The following is a 17,373-nucleotide window of genomic DNA, read 5'->3' as shown; positions in this document are numbered from 1 at the left end:
TATTTCTTCCTGCCAGAGCAGAAAGCTTTCTTAGTTCAGAAAACACCTACTGTAACAGGGTAACCCAACTAAACATGTGTAGCCTTGCCAACCCCATAGAATCTGATCATACATAGTTCCCAGTTAGAATGAGATGCTGGTCTTTAGACAAACACAGCTATTGAGAATGGGCCCAAGACAATGCAGTTCCCCATAATTCTCAGGTCCCTTTGGTAAATGAGCTAACTCTAATGGTTAGGGGTAGGAGAAGATTAATTACTACTCTACCACCTTGATTCCATAAAATATTGAAAGAAAATTTGGACAAATTCTGCTGCATATACATTTCTTAATAAACAAATATTTAACCTATCCTATCAACTTGAAGAAGTTCCAACTCTGTGTCACATGAATGTTTGTGAGAGTTCCCAAAAAAACCTTGCCCCTGAGGCACATGTGACAATCCCAGTGTCAGGATTAGGCTAACCATCTGTTGATGTCTAAGAATATTCCTCATCAACTGGGAACTACATATGATACAGAAAACTGTCATGGTATTCAATGAAAAGCAGAATATAAAAAGATTTGTATACTATGATGATCAGCTTTGAAGAGAGCTATGTGTCCATGTTGATAAGAACTGAAAGGTACTATTCAGACATGAAAACAACATTGTAGGGCATTATAATTTGAGATGTTATATCTATATTTTTTCAAAAATTTCCCTAATATTTACTGTCTTTTCTATTACATATAACTTTTAAAATTCTTTCTGAAATAAATCTGGATGTATGAGAAACCCAAAAGGAATATTCTTCATTAGGACACAGGACCATTTAGAATCAAGTCTGAAACACTTTCCCTAAGCGGAAAGGTCTCTGGCCCCACTAGACATCTGAGGAGTGGGATGTGTCTCTAAATGATGTTAAGTTACTCATGTCTTTTTTTGTTGAAGTATAGTTGATTTACAATGTTGTGTTACTTTCAGGTGTATGGCAAAGTGATTCAGTTTTATATGTGGCTTCTCTGGTGGCGCAGAGGTTAAAGGGTCTGCCTGCAATGTGGGAGACCTGAGTTTGATCCCTGGGTCGGGAAGATCCCCTGGAGAAGGAAATGGCAACCCACTCCAGTATTCTTGCCTGGAGAATCCCATGGACAGAGGAGCTTGGTAGGCTACAGTCCACTGGTCGCAAAGAGTCGGACACAACTGAGCGAATTCACTTTCACTTTCTACTTTCATGTGTATATGTATATACACACATAAATATATTTATTCTCTTTCAGATTTTTTTTCCCATATAGGTTCTTCCAAAATATTCATTATAGTTCCCTATCAGTTCAGTTCAGTCACTCAGTCGTGTCCGACTCGTCGCGACCCCATGAATCACAGCACGCCAGGCTTCCCTGTCCATTACCATCTCCCGGAGTTCACTCAAACTCACGTCCATCGAGTCGGTGATGCCATCCAGCCATCTCATCCTCTGTCGTCTCCTTCTCCTCCTGCCTCCAATCCCTCCCAGCATCAGTCTTTTCCAATGAGTCAACTCTTCTCATGAGGTGGCCAAAGTACTGGAGTTTCAGCTTTAGCTTCATTCCTTCCAAGGAACACCCAGGGCTGTTCTCCTTTAGAATGGACTGGTTGGATCTCCTTGCAGTCCAAGGGACTCTCAAGAGTCTTCTCCAACACCACAGTTCAAAAGCATCAATTCTTCAGCACTCAGCTTCCTTCACAGTCCAACTCTCACACCCATACATGACCACTGGAAAAACCATAGCCTTGACTAGACAGACCTTTGTTGGTAAAGTAATGTCTCTGCTTTTTAATATGCTATCTAGGTTGGTCATAACTTTTCTTCCAAGGAGTGTCTTTTAATTTCATGGCTGCAGTTACCATCTGCAGTGATTTTGGAGCCCAAAAAAATAAAGTCTGACACTGTTTCCACTGTTTCCCCATCTATTTCCCATGAAGTGATGGGACCAGATGCCATGATCTTCATTTTCTGAATGTTGAGCTTTAAGCCAACTTTTTTCACTCTCATCAAGAGGCTTTTGAGTTCCTCTTCACTTTCTGCCATAAGGGTGGTGTCATCTGCATATCTGAGGTTGTTGATATTTCTCCCGGCAATCTTGATTCCAGTTTGTGCTTCTTCCAGCCCAGCGTTTCTCATGATGTACTCTGCGTATAAGTTAAATAAGCAGGGTGACAATATACAGTCTTGACGTACTCCCTTTATGCTATACAGTAAATCCTTATTTGTCTATTTTATATATAGTAGAGCATGTATGTTAATTGCAAACTCTTAATTTATCCCTCCCCCACTTTCACATAACCCTAAGTTTGTTTTCTATCTCTGGATCTATTCCTGTTCTGTAAATAACTTCATCTGTATTCTTTTTAGATTCCACACATAAGTGATATCGTATGGTATTTGTATTTTTCTGTCTGGCTTACTTCATTTAGTATGATAATCTCTAGATCCATCCATGTTGCTGCAGATGGTATTATTTCACCCTTTTTATGGCTGAGTAATATTCCATTGTATGCATGTATGTGTATGTGGACATATTCCTTGTCCATTTATCTGTCGATGGACATTTAGTTTACTTCCATGTCTTGGCTATTGTCAGTAGTACTGCAGTGAACTCTGGTGTGCATGTATCTTTTTGAATGAGAGTTTTCTCTGGATATATACCCAGGAGTGGGAATGCTGGATCATATGGTAATTCTGTTTCAGTTTTTTAAGGAGCCCCCGTACTGTTCTCCACAGTAGCTGTACCACATTCCCCACAACAGTGTAGGAGGGTTACTGTTTTCCACACTCTCTCCAGCATTGGGTATTTGTAGATTTTTTTAAATGATGGCCATTCTGACAGGTGGGAGGTGGTACCTCTTTGTAGTTTTGGTTTGCATTTTTCTAATAATTACTAATGTTGAGAATTTTTTCATATACCTGTTAACCATCTGTATGTCTTCTTTGGAGAAATATCCATTAAGTCTTCTGCCCATTTTATGATTGAATTGTTCATTGTTTGTTTGTTTGTTTTTTATTGAGCTCTATGAGCTCTTTGGATATTTTGGAAGTTAATCCCTTGTCAATTGCATCATTTGCAAATATTTTATCCCATTCTATTAGCTGTCTTTTCATTTTGTTTATGATTTCTTGGGCATATGTCTTAAGTAGCACTGATTTCAACATTGAGGGTCCGTTTCCAAAATCCACTATACTTAGTAAAAAAGTCACTAATTTTAGCAGTGAAACTTGATTTCTAATATCCATTGTGCTAATTTATGAAGCATCTACTTTTGATCAGAAATAATGATAGGTGAAGTGTTTGTAGTGGCTCTAGAGTGTTCCCTTATTCTAATTAAATGCTAGCTGACCATCCTGATAAAAGCAACCTACTGTCTCTAGAGCTGAATATACACTAATATGATGTCTCACCATATTTGCCAGCATATTTACAAAGAAAATACTGTTATCCCAATAACATCAGACTAATTTGCCCCTACATGCCTCTGACTGGGATTTCCCTTCCACTCTGTTTAAATGTTTGTGTAAAGATAGACCATCCTTCTTTCTTTCCTTCCTTCTTGTCTCTTCTCCCTCCCTTCTCTTTTCCTCTTTCATATACAGCTAATGGTTCTCCCTAACTTACAGAGATTCCCCTCATGATCCCAAGATGTAGTCATTTTCTCCTTCATCTATACTAAAATGGCACTTCAGGCACATCATTTTTATAGCTCTTTCACTTTGAATGATGAGCACTTACTAGTAAATACTTACTACTTGTACAGCATTATGAATTCAAGATTTCATACCACATTTGTTTATTTATGGGAACAAAAGGCTAAAAGTCATGAATAAAAGAATTGTTCCAAAAATCTTTCAAGGATGTCTAGATTTTAGAATTGACTCTACAAATAAAAAAATATAACAGATATTTAAAGAAAAACAAGATTATAATGTTATAGTCTATGAATAAAAGAAAACAGCAAAGAGTAAGCTGTCTTACACTGATGATTGTTTTGGTAGATGTCAGTAAGGTACTATGTAAGATTTCATTAAGGTATAACTTATGGGAACAAGCTTAAGACTTCATTTGGGGGGGTGGATCTTGTGCTAGACAGGGTGAATCTACTTTTTGTTTGTTTTTCTCAGATTATAAAGTGCTTTCTTTAGCTTTTATCTCCTGTGTATGGGATTTGAGGGATGTGCTTATTCATAATGATGGCAGGGCTTGGCAGGGCAAGCTTATGCAAAGACTATAATAACTAATATGATTCCTATTTTAAAGATAAAGAAAGAGATCTCTTCTAGTTCTACTTTAAGAATTATTACAGATATTGGACAAAGTGAGTCAGAGCAATCTTTCGTAATCTCTACCCACTGACCCTGGAAAATATGAAGAACTGCTCCATTTAAAGCATTTGAAATAAATTGGTATCTATACAGTCTTATGTCATAGAATTTATTTTTCATTCTTCTTCAATTATAAGGTTACTATTAAGTGTTTCCGGAGAAGGCAATGGCACCCCACTCCAGTACTCTTGCTTGGAAAACCCATGGACAGAGGAGCCTGGTAGGCTGCAGTCCATGGGGTCGCTAAGAGTCGGACACGACTGAGCGACTTCACTTTCACTTTTCACTTTCATGCATTGGAGAAGGAAATGGCAACCCACTCCAGTGTTCTTGCCTGGAGAATCCCAGGGACAGGAGAGCCTGGTGGGCTGCCGTCTATGGGGTCGCACAGAGTCGGACACGACTGAAGTGACTTAGCATAGCATAGCATTAAGTGTTTCAGGAATCATTGTCCTCATGATGAAACACTGTCTTCTGTGACACACAGTACTTCCGTAAAATCATTTAGAAACACCCTCGGGTTTTTTGTTTGTTTGGGGGTATTTTTTGCTGGTGGTAATTAGATAATTTGCCTACACATAAACGATCTAGACTGTGTTTTTGAGTTTCAGAAGGAGAAACCAATATAGCTGATTTTGGTGTATACCTTACTCAAAATCGTAAGCTAAGTGATAGGAATCAAGCCTTTTTACTCCAAATCCCATGTTCTCTATAGTATGCTGCCAACTCTTACCCTCTTTTTTTCTTTTTTCCCCTAGTTTTATTGAGAAATAATTGACATACATCATTTTGCAAGTTCAAGGCATATAACCTAATGGTTTGAATTACATGTATTGTGAAAAAAGTACCATAATAGGCTCAGCTAATATCCATCTTCTCATATAGATACAATAAAAATAAAAGAAAGAAAAAAGGACAAAAATTCTCCTTGTGATGACAACTCATAGGATTTACTCTCTGTTAACAACTTTCCTGTATATTAAACAGCAGTGTTAGGTATAGTCATGCTGTACAATATATCCATAGTACTTACTTATTTTATAACTAGAAATTTGTAACTTTCCCTCTTCTACCTTCCACCTCTGATAACTATAAGTTTGGTCTTTATTCCATGAGTTTAAGTTTCAAAACTACAAAGCATTGATGAAAGAAATTGCAGAAGACACAAACAAGTGGAAAGGTATCCTGTGTTCATGGATTGAAAAAATTAATTCTGTTAAAATGGCAATTCTAGCAAAAGCCTTCTGTAGATGCAATGCAATCCCTATCAAGGGTCCAGATGCAGTTTTTACAGAAGTAGAAAATACACTACTAAAATTAATATGGAAGCATGAAAGACCCTAAAGAGCCAAAGAAATCCTGAGAAAGAATAAAGCAGGAGTTATCACACTTCATGCTCAGATGGTAAAACGTCTGTCTACAATGCGGGAGACCTGGGTTCGATCCCTGGGTCCGGAAGATCCTCTGGAGAAGGAAATGGCAACCCACTCCAGTACTCTTGCCTGGAAAATCCCAGGGACAGAGGAGCCTGGTTAGCTACAGTCCATGGGGTCACAAAGAGTCAGACACGACTGAGTGACTTGACTTTACTATCGCACTTCAAAACAGTGTGTGTATGTGTGTGTGTATGTGTGTGTATATATATATATATACTGGCATAAAAAGACAAGTAGACCAATGGGATAGAATGAGAACACAGAAGTAAACCCAAGCAAATATGGTGTTACCCTCCTAATTAAGACTTTTACCACCTACGCTGCCCACTGTCCTCTTAAAGATTCAAAGGAAAGAAACTAGTATCTACTGAATACTTGCTTTGGGCCAAGCATTTCACTGTATGGTGGAGACTCATTTAATCCTAGACATATTCTTTCAGTTCAGTTCAGTTCAGTCGCTCAGTCGTGTCCGATTCTTTGCGACCCCATGAATCACAGCACGCCAGGCCTCCCTGTCCAACACCAACTCCCAGAGTTCACTCAAACTCACGTCCATCGAGTCAGTGATGCCATCCAGCCATCTCATCCTCTGTCATCCCCTTCTTCTCCTGCCCCCAATCCCTCCCAGCATCAGAGTCTTTTCCAATGAGTCAACTCTTTGCATGAGGTGGCCAAAGTATTGGAGTTTCAGCTTCAGCATCAGTCCTTCCAATGAACACCCAGGACTGATCTCCTTTAGAATGGACTGGTTGGATCTCCTTGCAGTCCAAGGGACTCTCAAGAGTCTTCTCCAACACCACAGTTCAAAAGTATAAATTCTTCAGTGCTCCGCTTTCTTCACAGACATATTCTTTAGGGAGCTGCAATTTTATAGATCTGGAAATGAAGTCACAAATGAGTAAAATAAAATTAATGGCAGTCTGAATTTAAGCTCAGCTGCTGTTTTTTTCCTTCAGTGTATCATATCGTAGATATTTTAATTAGTGACACATTTCAGTATTCAAGGTCCTATGGAATCAAATAGTCCAGAAGAGTACCAAGTAATCAAACATGTAAACTAGAACAATATTGTTAAATTTTCAAACTGTAAAAATCAAGCAGATTCATTTTAGAATATAATGGTCAGAGGCTGCCCTGGCTGAATTGACATGAAATGTGGAATTTATTAAAACAATGCCATTCAGTAATCACAAAATCAAAATATTAATATGTGCATAATGTTTTTTATTCAAAGATCTATGAAAAATTATTAGTTGGAAATGTAAGAAAACATATGAAGGTCAAGTCTGAAATACAAGAAAGAAATGACTTAATTTTAAAAAATCTCTTATTTATTCAAATTATATCAATGCTAGTTGTTAATGATCACATAATTCTCCGCTAATGTACTACATGCAAATGTAGAAAATCATCTTTAAAATGAAATACACAGTTTATCATGGAACCCTACCCCAGTCTCATTTTGGTAATCCATTTGTTGAATAATAGCCTCTGTCACTAGTCAGTTTCACATATGTGACTTATAAATATTTGAAAATAAATTTTAAAAAGAAATGGCCACCTGCCAATAACATCTGACAACTATTCAATAGGTTTTTAAAGGTTAAAAACTCCCAAAGACCTGAATGTCAATCTCAAGCCATTTATATTATCAGTAAATCTCTTTCCTAGTGCACATTCAATATAGCCACCACCTTCATCTTGATAAGGGAGTCTTCATTCTACATTTTCTTAAAAGCTCTATTGTTCTAAAAAAAAAAAAACAATCCATGGATTCTTCGGCTTCTCAGTCCTTCTAAAGAGAATTGACTAATATCCTCTCACATGTCAAAAAAAAAATGTTTATCATTTTTATAAACCACTTTTTTTTATTCCTGATACACAGTTCTATATTTTCCTTCTCTCATCAAAATTTCTTAATAATGTTTTTAATTTGTATTTTTATTTCTTCACTCTCCAGTGTCCAAGCTTTTTTCTCCTCAAATATATCTTTTTATAAAACATAGTAGTTGATTCAGTAAATTGAAGGAGAAAATTCTACTGGACTAGTTGTTTGACTTAAAGTAACAAAGCAGCTAGTTAATTGATTAGGTTTGGTATTTTTTGTTTCTCTTTTTACCCCCAGCCTTATTGAGATATAATTGACATATAACATTGTATACGTTCAAGATGTACAATGTGACAATTTGACACATATATACATTGTGAAATGATTGCCACAATAACATTACCTAACATATCCATCACTGCACATAAATATTTCTTTTTGTAGTGAGAACATTTAAGATCTACTCTCTGCCACACTCAAGTATATAATACAGTATTGTTAACCAGGGTTTCTATGTATCCCTAGAGATTATTCTTCTTATAGCTGGAAGTTTATTTATTTTGACCAGCATGTCCCCACTCCCAGCCCCTGACAACCACCATTCTACTCTCTTTTTCCATTAGTTCAGCTTTTGCAATTCCACATTGCAAGTGAGATCATTCAATATTTGTCTTTCTCTGTCTGACTTGTTTCGCTTAAGCATAATGCCCTCAAGGCCCACCCAAATAAAATAGATTTCCTTCATTTTTATGGCTGAATAATATTTTACAAAACAATATTCTACTGTCTTCATATTTTATGTTCATATTTTTTTGGCCACACCATGTGTCATGTGGGATCTTTGGTTCCCTGGCCAGGGATCAAACCTGTGCCCCCTGCATTAGGAGCACAGAGTCTTAACCACTGGACTTCCAGGGAAGTCCCCTAGCCTTTATTATGTTGAAGCATTTTCTTTCTCTACCCAACTTTTTGAGAGCTTTTATAATGAAATTATAAACTGTTTTGTCACATCCTTTTTTCTGAATCTATTGACAGGATCATATGATTTTTATTCCTCATTTTATTAATGTGGTATACCACATTTATTGATTTGCACATGTTGATCCATCCTTGCATCCCAGGAATAAATCCCACTTGATCATGTTATATTATCTGTTTAAGGTACAGTTGAATTTGGTTTGCTAGTATTTTGTTGAGAATTTCTGTATCTGTATTCATTAGGGATATTGACTTGTAGTTTTCTTGTAGTATTCTTAACTGGTTTTTGTATCAGGATAATGCTGGCATCATAAAATTCATTTGGATATGTTCCCTCCTCTTTTATTTTTTCCTTGGAAGAGTTTGCAAAGGATTGTGTTAATTCTTCTTTAAATATTTGGTAGAATTCACCAGCCAAAGTGGTTACTAGCTTGAGAATTTCTGTCTGGTTCTTTTTTATGGTTTCTGTTTCTTTATTAAATGGAAGATCCCCTGGAGAAGGGAACAACTACCCACTCCAGTATTCTGGCCTGGAGAATTCCATGGACTGCATAGTCCATGGGATCATAAAGAGTTGGACACAACTTCATGACTTTCACGTTTTATTCATGCATTATTTTCCTGACTTTGTTAAACTGTCTGTATTTATTTTCACTGATTTTCTTTAAGATGATTATTTTTACTTTTTTATCTCACAAGTTGTAGACCTCTATTTCTTAGGTGTTGGTTACTGGCACATTATTACTTTCCTTCAGTTCAGTTCAGTTCATTTGCTCAGTCGTGTCTGACTCTTTGCGACCCCATGAATCGCAGCACGCCAGGCCTCCCGTCCATCACCAACTCCCGGAGTTCACTCAGACTCACGTCCATCAAGTCAGTGATGCCATCCAGCCATCTCCTTAGGTGATACCATATTTGCCTGATTCTTTGTGATCCATGTATCCTTGCATTGGTGTCTGTACATTTGAAAGAGCAAATATCTCTTCTAATATTTAAAGACTGACTTTAGCAGGTAAAGTTCTTCTGTCTGTTCCCCAGGCCAGTGCGATTACTTCCAGAAACCTAATCATACTGGGTTGGAGCTCAGGTTCACATGGGTCCTATCTGGTCTCTGGGTGGATAGGAATACCTCTAGAACCTTGTTCAGTAGTATAGCACTTGGACGGTTTTCACTTCAGGATCCACAGTTGTGTCTTCAGTTGGTGGACCCACTATCAGGAGTGTGGATGGGTATGGCTCCCACCAGGTCACTGGGAGGGCTAATACCTGGTCATTGGATGGGTCCTTGGGTGGACAGGACTGGCTCTGTGCTGCAGAAGAGAGGATACATGCAAATGATATCTTATTTGACCATCTTGATGACTTCATTCCTATTTTTCTTTTTTTGTGGGACATTACAGTGAGAATCTCTTGAAAATCATGGAAAGAGTAAACCAATGACTATATTAGAACCTATAAATATTATTAGAAAAGGTGTGTATGTCAACTGCTTTCCATCTCTGCAGTCAACAGAATTATACTTGAGGGTTTAAATTACAGAAAATAAAATTTACAGAATAAAGTTCAGAATAAGATATAGATTGTGGTACTATCCTTCTATGACATTTAATTCATTTTCAGCTATTTATAAACTTAAGTTGAATTTGAAAGATCACAGTCCTATCATTTAAAAATCTTAGCATAATTTTGTTTTTTTCTATGATTATAAAAATCTCACATTTTCAATTTCTTATACACATTAAGATTAGTCAATATGCATTCTTACAGACATAGAACATATCTAAGAGATATTTCCCATGACTCTGACTCAGCAGGTAACTGAGAAAAAAGCAGAAACCTTAGAATCCATATGTTTTTGACTCAGTAAATGTTATTGCATTTAGCATGATATATGACATGGTATTTTCAGTTTGAAAATTTTCAAATCAGGAGTTTGCTTCTGTTGGCAAATAAATGCCTAGCCCAGTACTGCACTGACATAGACTCTGGGGAGAGAAATTAGATATCAATCAAGTGTCCATTGATTTGAGAAAGGATGCTGCTGTAGCTGCTTGCAAGGGGCCTTTTAGTTCTATTTCTTACCAGAATAACCTCCATGTGAACATCTCCTTTTTACCTGGGGGATGTTAGCTTAAATCTTGCAAACTCATCCAGATGACCTAAAGAGATAGAAAACTGACTGAGACCACAGTACCTATTCCTGGGGTTCATTTAATCTTAATATGGTTACTGACTATATCAGTCTAGGTACGAATTTATCCCCTTTTTGATGAAAGTGTGGATTTTCATGGATTTTCATCTCATTTCTAGATAAAATAGAGTACATATCTTGTAAGTATCAAGTCCCCTTATCATGAAGCTGAGGCTGCAGTGTGTAGGCTTTGTGATACTTTTGATCAGTTACCTGGCAGCTGACTGCACTTCTTTGATACCTTTGAGACCTTGGAGTACCTATGAAAGTGAAAGTGTTGGTCACTCAGTCATATCCGACTCTTTGCAACCCCATGGACTGTAGCCCACCAGGCTCCTCTGTCCATGGAATTCTCCAGGCAAGAATACTGGAGTGGGTTGCCATTCCCTTCTCCAGGGTATCTTCACAACCCAGGGATTGAACCCAGGTCTCCTGCATCACAGGCAGATTCTTTACCATTTGAGCTACCTGGGAAGCTCCAATACCTATGCCTGGAGTACCTATACTCTGTTGTAAAGCAAAGTTTCTCAAAGTGTTGTCCCTGGGCTGGCATCAATTATCACTTGAGAGTTTTCTATAAATTGCAATTCTAAGGACCTATTCTAGATATTCTGAATGGAAAACTCCAGAGGTGGGGCCTATCAGTCTGTATTTTAGCAAGTCTTCCAAATTGTTGCCATTCATGCTTAAGTATGAAAACCACTTTTTCAGAGACGCTTACAAGGACTCTGAGCCTTCAATGAGTCACAATAAGAAAATACAGTTCAAGATTATTCCAAAGAAACTTTGCTAAACTTTGACCCTGTCACTCCTAGTAATTGCTTGAGGAGTCCAGGCAACTTGGAGTATGTATCACCAAAGCCACCTCTCCTAGGAAATGGCCCAAATCTTGAGAAAATCTCTCCATTAGCCATAGATATATGTCATGTGATACCCAAACTAGAGGCCATTCATTCATTTAATCAACAGATATGTTTGAACATCTACTAATCCCTAGTCATATATCTGAATCAAGGATCTTGTGGTCAAAGAAAGAAGATAAGATGTGAGCACAATAATATAATATGTGGTAAAAGAGATCACCTTCAACTCAAAGATATCAGACTCAAATTGAAAGGAAACCAACTGCAGAGATAGCTGCTGGCTTTTTGACAATGGGTAGCCATAAGTATTTTTCAAGCTACCATAAATGTAATCAGTTGTGAGGTTTGAAAAAATAAATTTTCTGATTCTATGTGGAATGGGCCAGAAGAATAAGGAAACAGAGAGGAAAGACCCAATAAAATATAATTATAGCAGCTGAGGAGAGAGTAGGACCTCACCCTATATGGAAACAATCCAAAGGATTTTTACCAGTGAATGGCTGTGAGATTATTGATAATGAAAAGAGATAAATGGAACATGCATCTGACATTTAGAGACTATAGACGTGAGATTCTTATGTTACTAAAATTTAAGTGAAATAAAACATGAAGAACAAAGCTTGAGGTGGAAAGTTTGTTTGGCTGTGAACATGTTGAATGTCCAGGTTACAGGTTCATGAGAAAGAAGACAAGATTGGACATCTAAGTTAGGGAGACATCTACATAGACGTGGTTGTTGATGTAATGGGAGAAAAAGATTTTTAAGGGAACATAGGCTGAGAGACAAATGAAACAGGCCACAGGAAACATCTTAAGAAATGATAGCATTTATGAATTGGAAGAGAGATGTCCATGGATGAGGCAGGAGAACCAGAAACAGTGTCATGTAAGCAAAAGTGACATCCATCTGGAACTTACTAGTATTGGTGGACCAGTTGTTTACATGTGGTCATAAGTGCGCTATTCTCTTTGGTGTTCATATTGATCTGGTTTTCAAATGCTTTTGAGCCTATACAAGACAAAAGGTGAAAAATGAGGATCTAGTCATTACCCATCCCAGATTGGGGCAAACTTCAGTACTTTATAGTACGTTGTAAAAAATTAGAAGAGAAATAATCCCAGAAAAAGAATAGTATATGCATGAAATCATTCTGCAATCTTCAGTCTGGCTTAAAGAGTCCTCCCATTGGCCCATGACGCTTGTACTATTCTTTGCAACATATTTATCCTCTGGAAGTAGATTGTGGACTTGTCTACATCTTCTACTAGACTGGAAGTTACTGACCCATATTGTGAAGGAAGATTTTATCTCATAGATATAGCATGTGATTATCTAATAAATGGACATTTTAATTAAATATTAACTGGTATTATATTGTAGCTTTATTGTGTGCTATTTTCTATTATTTCTTAGTCAAGTATTTACATCAACAGAGTGGTACCACTATAGACCACTGGCATATCTGCATATATATGGTATAATAAATATAATTATCATTTTTGTGAAAATTGAATTACTGTGTACAACTATATCTTGCTTAAAGAATAAAGAAAATGACAAATACCCAAATATGACATGATTGGGATGATTACTTTTTTTTTATTACCTGTAAGTTGCTTTTAAAAAGTTTTCCATAGCTTAAGGTTTTTTTATTTCCCCAGGGATCCTATAGTAGAGTTGCTAGTTTCTTATATGCCTGTGTTAACCTTAAGTGAAGTAAACAGTTCTCTGAGTTTTCCATAACAAGCTATAGAATGACTTCTAGGTAGCTCAGGATTATCAGACTACTAAATGAACATACATATGTACCTTCAGAAGTGAGTTTTAGTGTCTTTGAAGTCAAAAGGAGTGTCCCAGAGCCACCCAGAGCAAGTCATGGATGCCCCTCTATCTTTGATATTTTATATCCCAAATATTTAAAATTTTCTATACCAAATGCCAAGATCTTTTTGTTCTGAAATATAGGAATGTTTCAACTCAACTTGATCTAATAATCAAATAATACAATGACAATCATCAAGGAAGCACAAAAGAGACCTAAGCATATTGATATTGATAGACACAGCCTACTGATAGTATTTAGAATTGAGGTGAATTATGAATCCTGATATCGCACTCTGAAAAGGAAATTGACAGATGAGATTCTGCAGAAGAAGATCAATGACTTCTTGTTCTAAGAAAAAACAAATGAGAATTTTGGGATGTTTACACTAAGATAAAGATAATGCACAATAGTAGTCATCAAATATTTGAAGGGTTCTCATGTAAAAATGGAGAAGAATGAGGAAAGAAATCAAATTTTAGAACTGTTTAATTCATTTGTATTATAATTTTTGATTCTTTCAGTCAAACTGATTAACATAATGAAATAAAATTAGGCAGTAATTTACATGTAAGATAAGTGAAGATCAGGAAAACAATATGTTTTTCTATAATAATTCAGCACATTAATAGTCTTAATACTGAACTCCAAGAACCAGCTCCCAAAGAAAAATTAATTATTCCAAGTTTTATCTTTTCCCCAAAAGAAAATCAGCACAATGCACACAACCTAAAAACCATTCCTCAAGCCAGCCAAGCCAATTTCAATTTTCTTTCTTTTTTTTCAACAGGGTAAAATCATCAAAGGAAGGATTAGGTGAAATGTACAATTATGTAGAATAAGAACATATTATCTAAATATGTGGCTATTATAAGCTGTCAAAATTCTCTATGATCTGTGCATCAAAAATGTTTAATGTTAACATTTCATAGCTGTTTTCATTAATTTTTCTCCTACTGTCTTAATAACAACAAAATATAACTCCTTTATACCCCCAAATTCATTCCATGATACTTGGCATTATTGAATTATTAATGAAAATTAATAAAAACTTCTTCCTCTGGTCTCCGAGAAATGGGACATTTGGAGATACTTATGAAATAAGGTGATTGTTCTCATGTCCTATTGATTTCTTTGTAGAGTAGTGACTTCAGCTTTACTCTGTAATGTTCTTGACAGATAATAAAGATTACGATGCATACTTATCATATACCAAAGTGGATCCTGACCAGTGGAATCAAGAGACTGGGGAAGAAGAACGCTTTGCTCTTGAAATCCTTCCTGATATGCTTGAAAAGCATTATGGATATAAGTTGTTTATACCAGATAGAGATTTAATCCCAACTGGAAGTAAGTTCATGTTTTCATTTAAGAGTGTGTGTGTCCTTGTATCTGTCTGTGTAGTCATCATTTTTAGACAAAATTTTAACTTTTGCTTCTTCTACATCTGTCAGTTTCTCAAGAAAGAAATGGCATGATATGTTCAAATGAAAAATAAGTTTTGATACCCCTGAGGAAACCACTTCCACTATTCTATAAAGCGTCTCATATTATGAGCCTTGACATTTAAAAAAACCAAATGAGAGATTTGTACCTGGGAAAATATTTCAATCACTGAGAGAAGCAAAAGCTCCATCCTCTATTCTAAGTGATCATTGGCTATTTTCATCTTCTCAAGGGTTTACCTAACAACCAACAATTCTCATTTTCCTGTGTGAAAGAGAATCCATTGGGGCTTTCTGGACCAAATGTTCAATTTACTTATTCTGATAAACCCTTTTCTCTGTTGTAGCATACATTGAAGATGTGGCAAGGTGTGTAGATCAGAGCAAGCGGCTGATTATTGTCATGACCCCAAATTACGTAGTCAGAAGAGGCTGGAGCATCTTTGAGCTGGAGACCAGACTTCGAAACATGCTTGTGACTGGAGAAATTAAAGTGATACTCATCGAGTGCAGTGAACTACGAGGAATTATGAACTACCAGGAGGTGGAGGCCCTCAAGCACACCATCAAGCTCCTGACCGTTATTAAGTGGCATGGACCAAAATGCAACAAGTTGAACTCTAAGTTCTGGAAACGTTTACAATACGAAATGCCTTTTAAGAGGATAGAACCCATTACACATGAGCAGGCTTTAGATGTTAGTGAGCAGGGGCCTTTTGGGGAGCTGCAGACTGTCTCAGCCATCTCCATGGCTGCCGCCACCTCCACAGCTCTAGCCACTGCCCATCCAGATCTCCGATCCACCTTTCACAACACTTACCATTCACAAATGCGTCAGAAACACTACTACCGAAGCTACGAGTATGACGTACCTCCTACTGGCACCCTGCCTCTTACCTCCATAGGCAATCAGCATACCTATTGTAACATCCCTATGACACTCATCAACGGGCAGCGGCCACAGACAAAATCGAGCAGGGAGCAGAATCCAGACGAGGCCCACACAAACAGTGCCATCCTGCCGCTGTTGCCACGGGAGACCAGTATATCCAGTGTGATCTGGTGACAGAAAAGCAAGGGACACCCCGTCCCTGGGAGTTTGAGTAGAGTCTGCAGTCCAGTGCCTGGAACTAAATCCTCGACTGCTGCTGTTTAAAAAACAAAAACAAAAACATGCATTACAATCTCTAGAACATGAGGAAAAACAGGGTCTTGTACATATGTTTTTTGCAATTTCTTTGTAGCATCAGTGTCTTCCTGTTTTACCATGTCTCTTACCATTACATTTTTTGACTTTGTTTTATATGTCATTGGAATTTGTAAATTTACCTTTTTTTAAAGAAGAGACTTATGTATAGATAGAAAACCCTTTTTTGCTTCATTAGTTTAGTTTTAGAATGGGTTTTTATTTCCTTTCCTTGATTTTTGTTTTGCTTTTAACATTTCCTTGGGGTGCTTGGACAAATCTATCCGATGGGACAAGGAGCACCGGATCCTCTCTTGGGTTCTACCTAGGATCAGCAGGGCCATGTGGGCCTTCAGAAAGCAGTGCAACGAATGCCAGCATTGCCACTCCGGAAAAAAAATGAGAACACTTGCTCATAGGAGGGCCCCACCAATCAGAGCCCTGAATCTCTTCCTTGTCCCACCTCATTCCCCACCTCTACCCTTCTAATGGCGGCATGACGTGTAAACTCTGAGAAGGGGTAGGGGGGTGGGGTCTAACTGTCTTAACATTTAATTCACTGCTCGTCAGAATACACTCCAGACCCAAAAGTGTGCTAGTCACTTGACAGTGACCACTCCAGAGTGCTAAGAAGAGAAGATCAAGGGCATGAAAATGGGGGAGAGTGTGTTGTTTCCGTTTTTAAATGAGTTGATGTACCCTTATATAAATATATATATATATATATAAAACACAGAACAAAACAAAAGAAACAAAAACAAAAAAAAAAAAAAAAAAAAAACAACAAACAAAAAAAAACAAAAAAATCAAGCCCTATATTTGATCACTTCCTGGAAAGGCATGAATGTGTTTGTGGCTGTTTTTGTTTACTATTCTACTTCCTCTTTTCCCTCTATGATTTTCTGCAAATGAGATTATGTGCAAATGCCAGGCAAGTTAACTCAAAAGGGTGAATCAACACAAGTCAAAATGAAATTTACATTGAAGGCTTCCAAACCAAAGGGAAGGACAGGATGTGTCATCAAAATATGTTTTGTCACCTTGTATTATAGAAATGTTATTTTCTAAAGAGTCAGTGCAAATCTGTGAAACTTATTATGGGGTCCCCTTGTATTTAAATGTTACTTCACTGTATTTAATTTTCAGTGCTATAATCAGAATCAAGTGTTTGGTTTCAGTTTGTGAACATAAGCAACACTTATTAATCTCAAAGTGTTTATATAAGAACTCAGGAGGTCAAACATATGAATACCAACAGAAATCAGTATTTTCAAAATAAACAT

General features: G+C 37.0%; 1 protein-coding gene across 1 annotated transcript in view; it reads left to right on the top strand.

The window, feature by feature from the left end:
- IL1RAPL1 (interleukin 1 receptor accessory protein like 1) overlaps window positions 1-15,970 on the top strand; it is a 695,400-nt gene extending 679,430 nt beyond the window's left edge. Inside the window, exons 9-10 of the mRNA XM_070366609.1 lie at window positions 14,639-14,809; window positions 15,252-15,970. Coding sequence (XP_070222710.1) covers window positions 14,639-14,809; window positions 15,252-15,970 — 890 coding nt within the window. The remainder of the gene's footprint in view (window positions 1-14,638; window positions 14,810-15,251) is intronic.
- Window positions 15,971-17,373: the final 1,403 nt, after the last annotated feature.

Source organism: Bos mutus, chromosome X, assembly GCF_027580195.1.
Source record: "Bos mutus isolate GX-2022 chromosome X, NWIPB_WYAK_1.1, whole genome shotgun sequence".
Lineage (NCBI taxonomy): Eukaryota > Metazoa > Chordata > Mammalia > Artiodactyla > Bovidae > Bos > Bos mutus.
The sequence above is the reverse complement of the archived record's forward strand: the minus strand, read 5'-3'. Positions and strand labels throughout refer to the sequence as shown.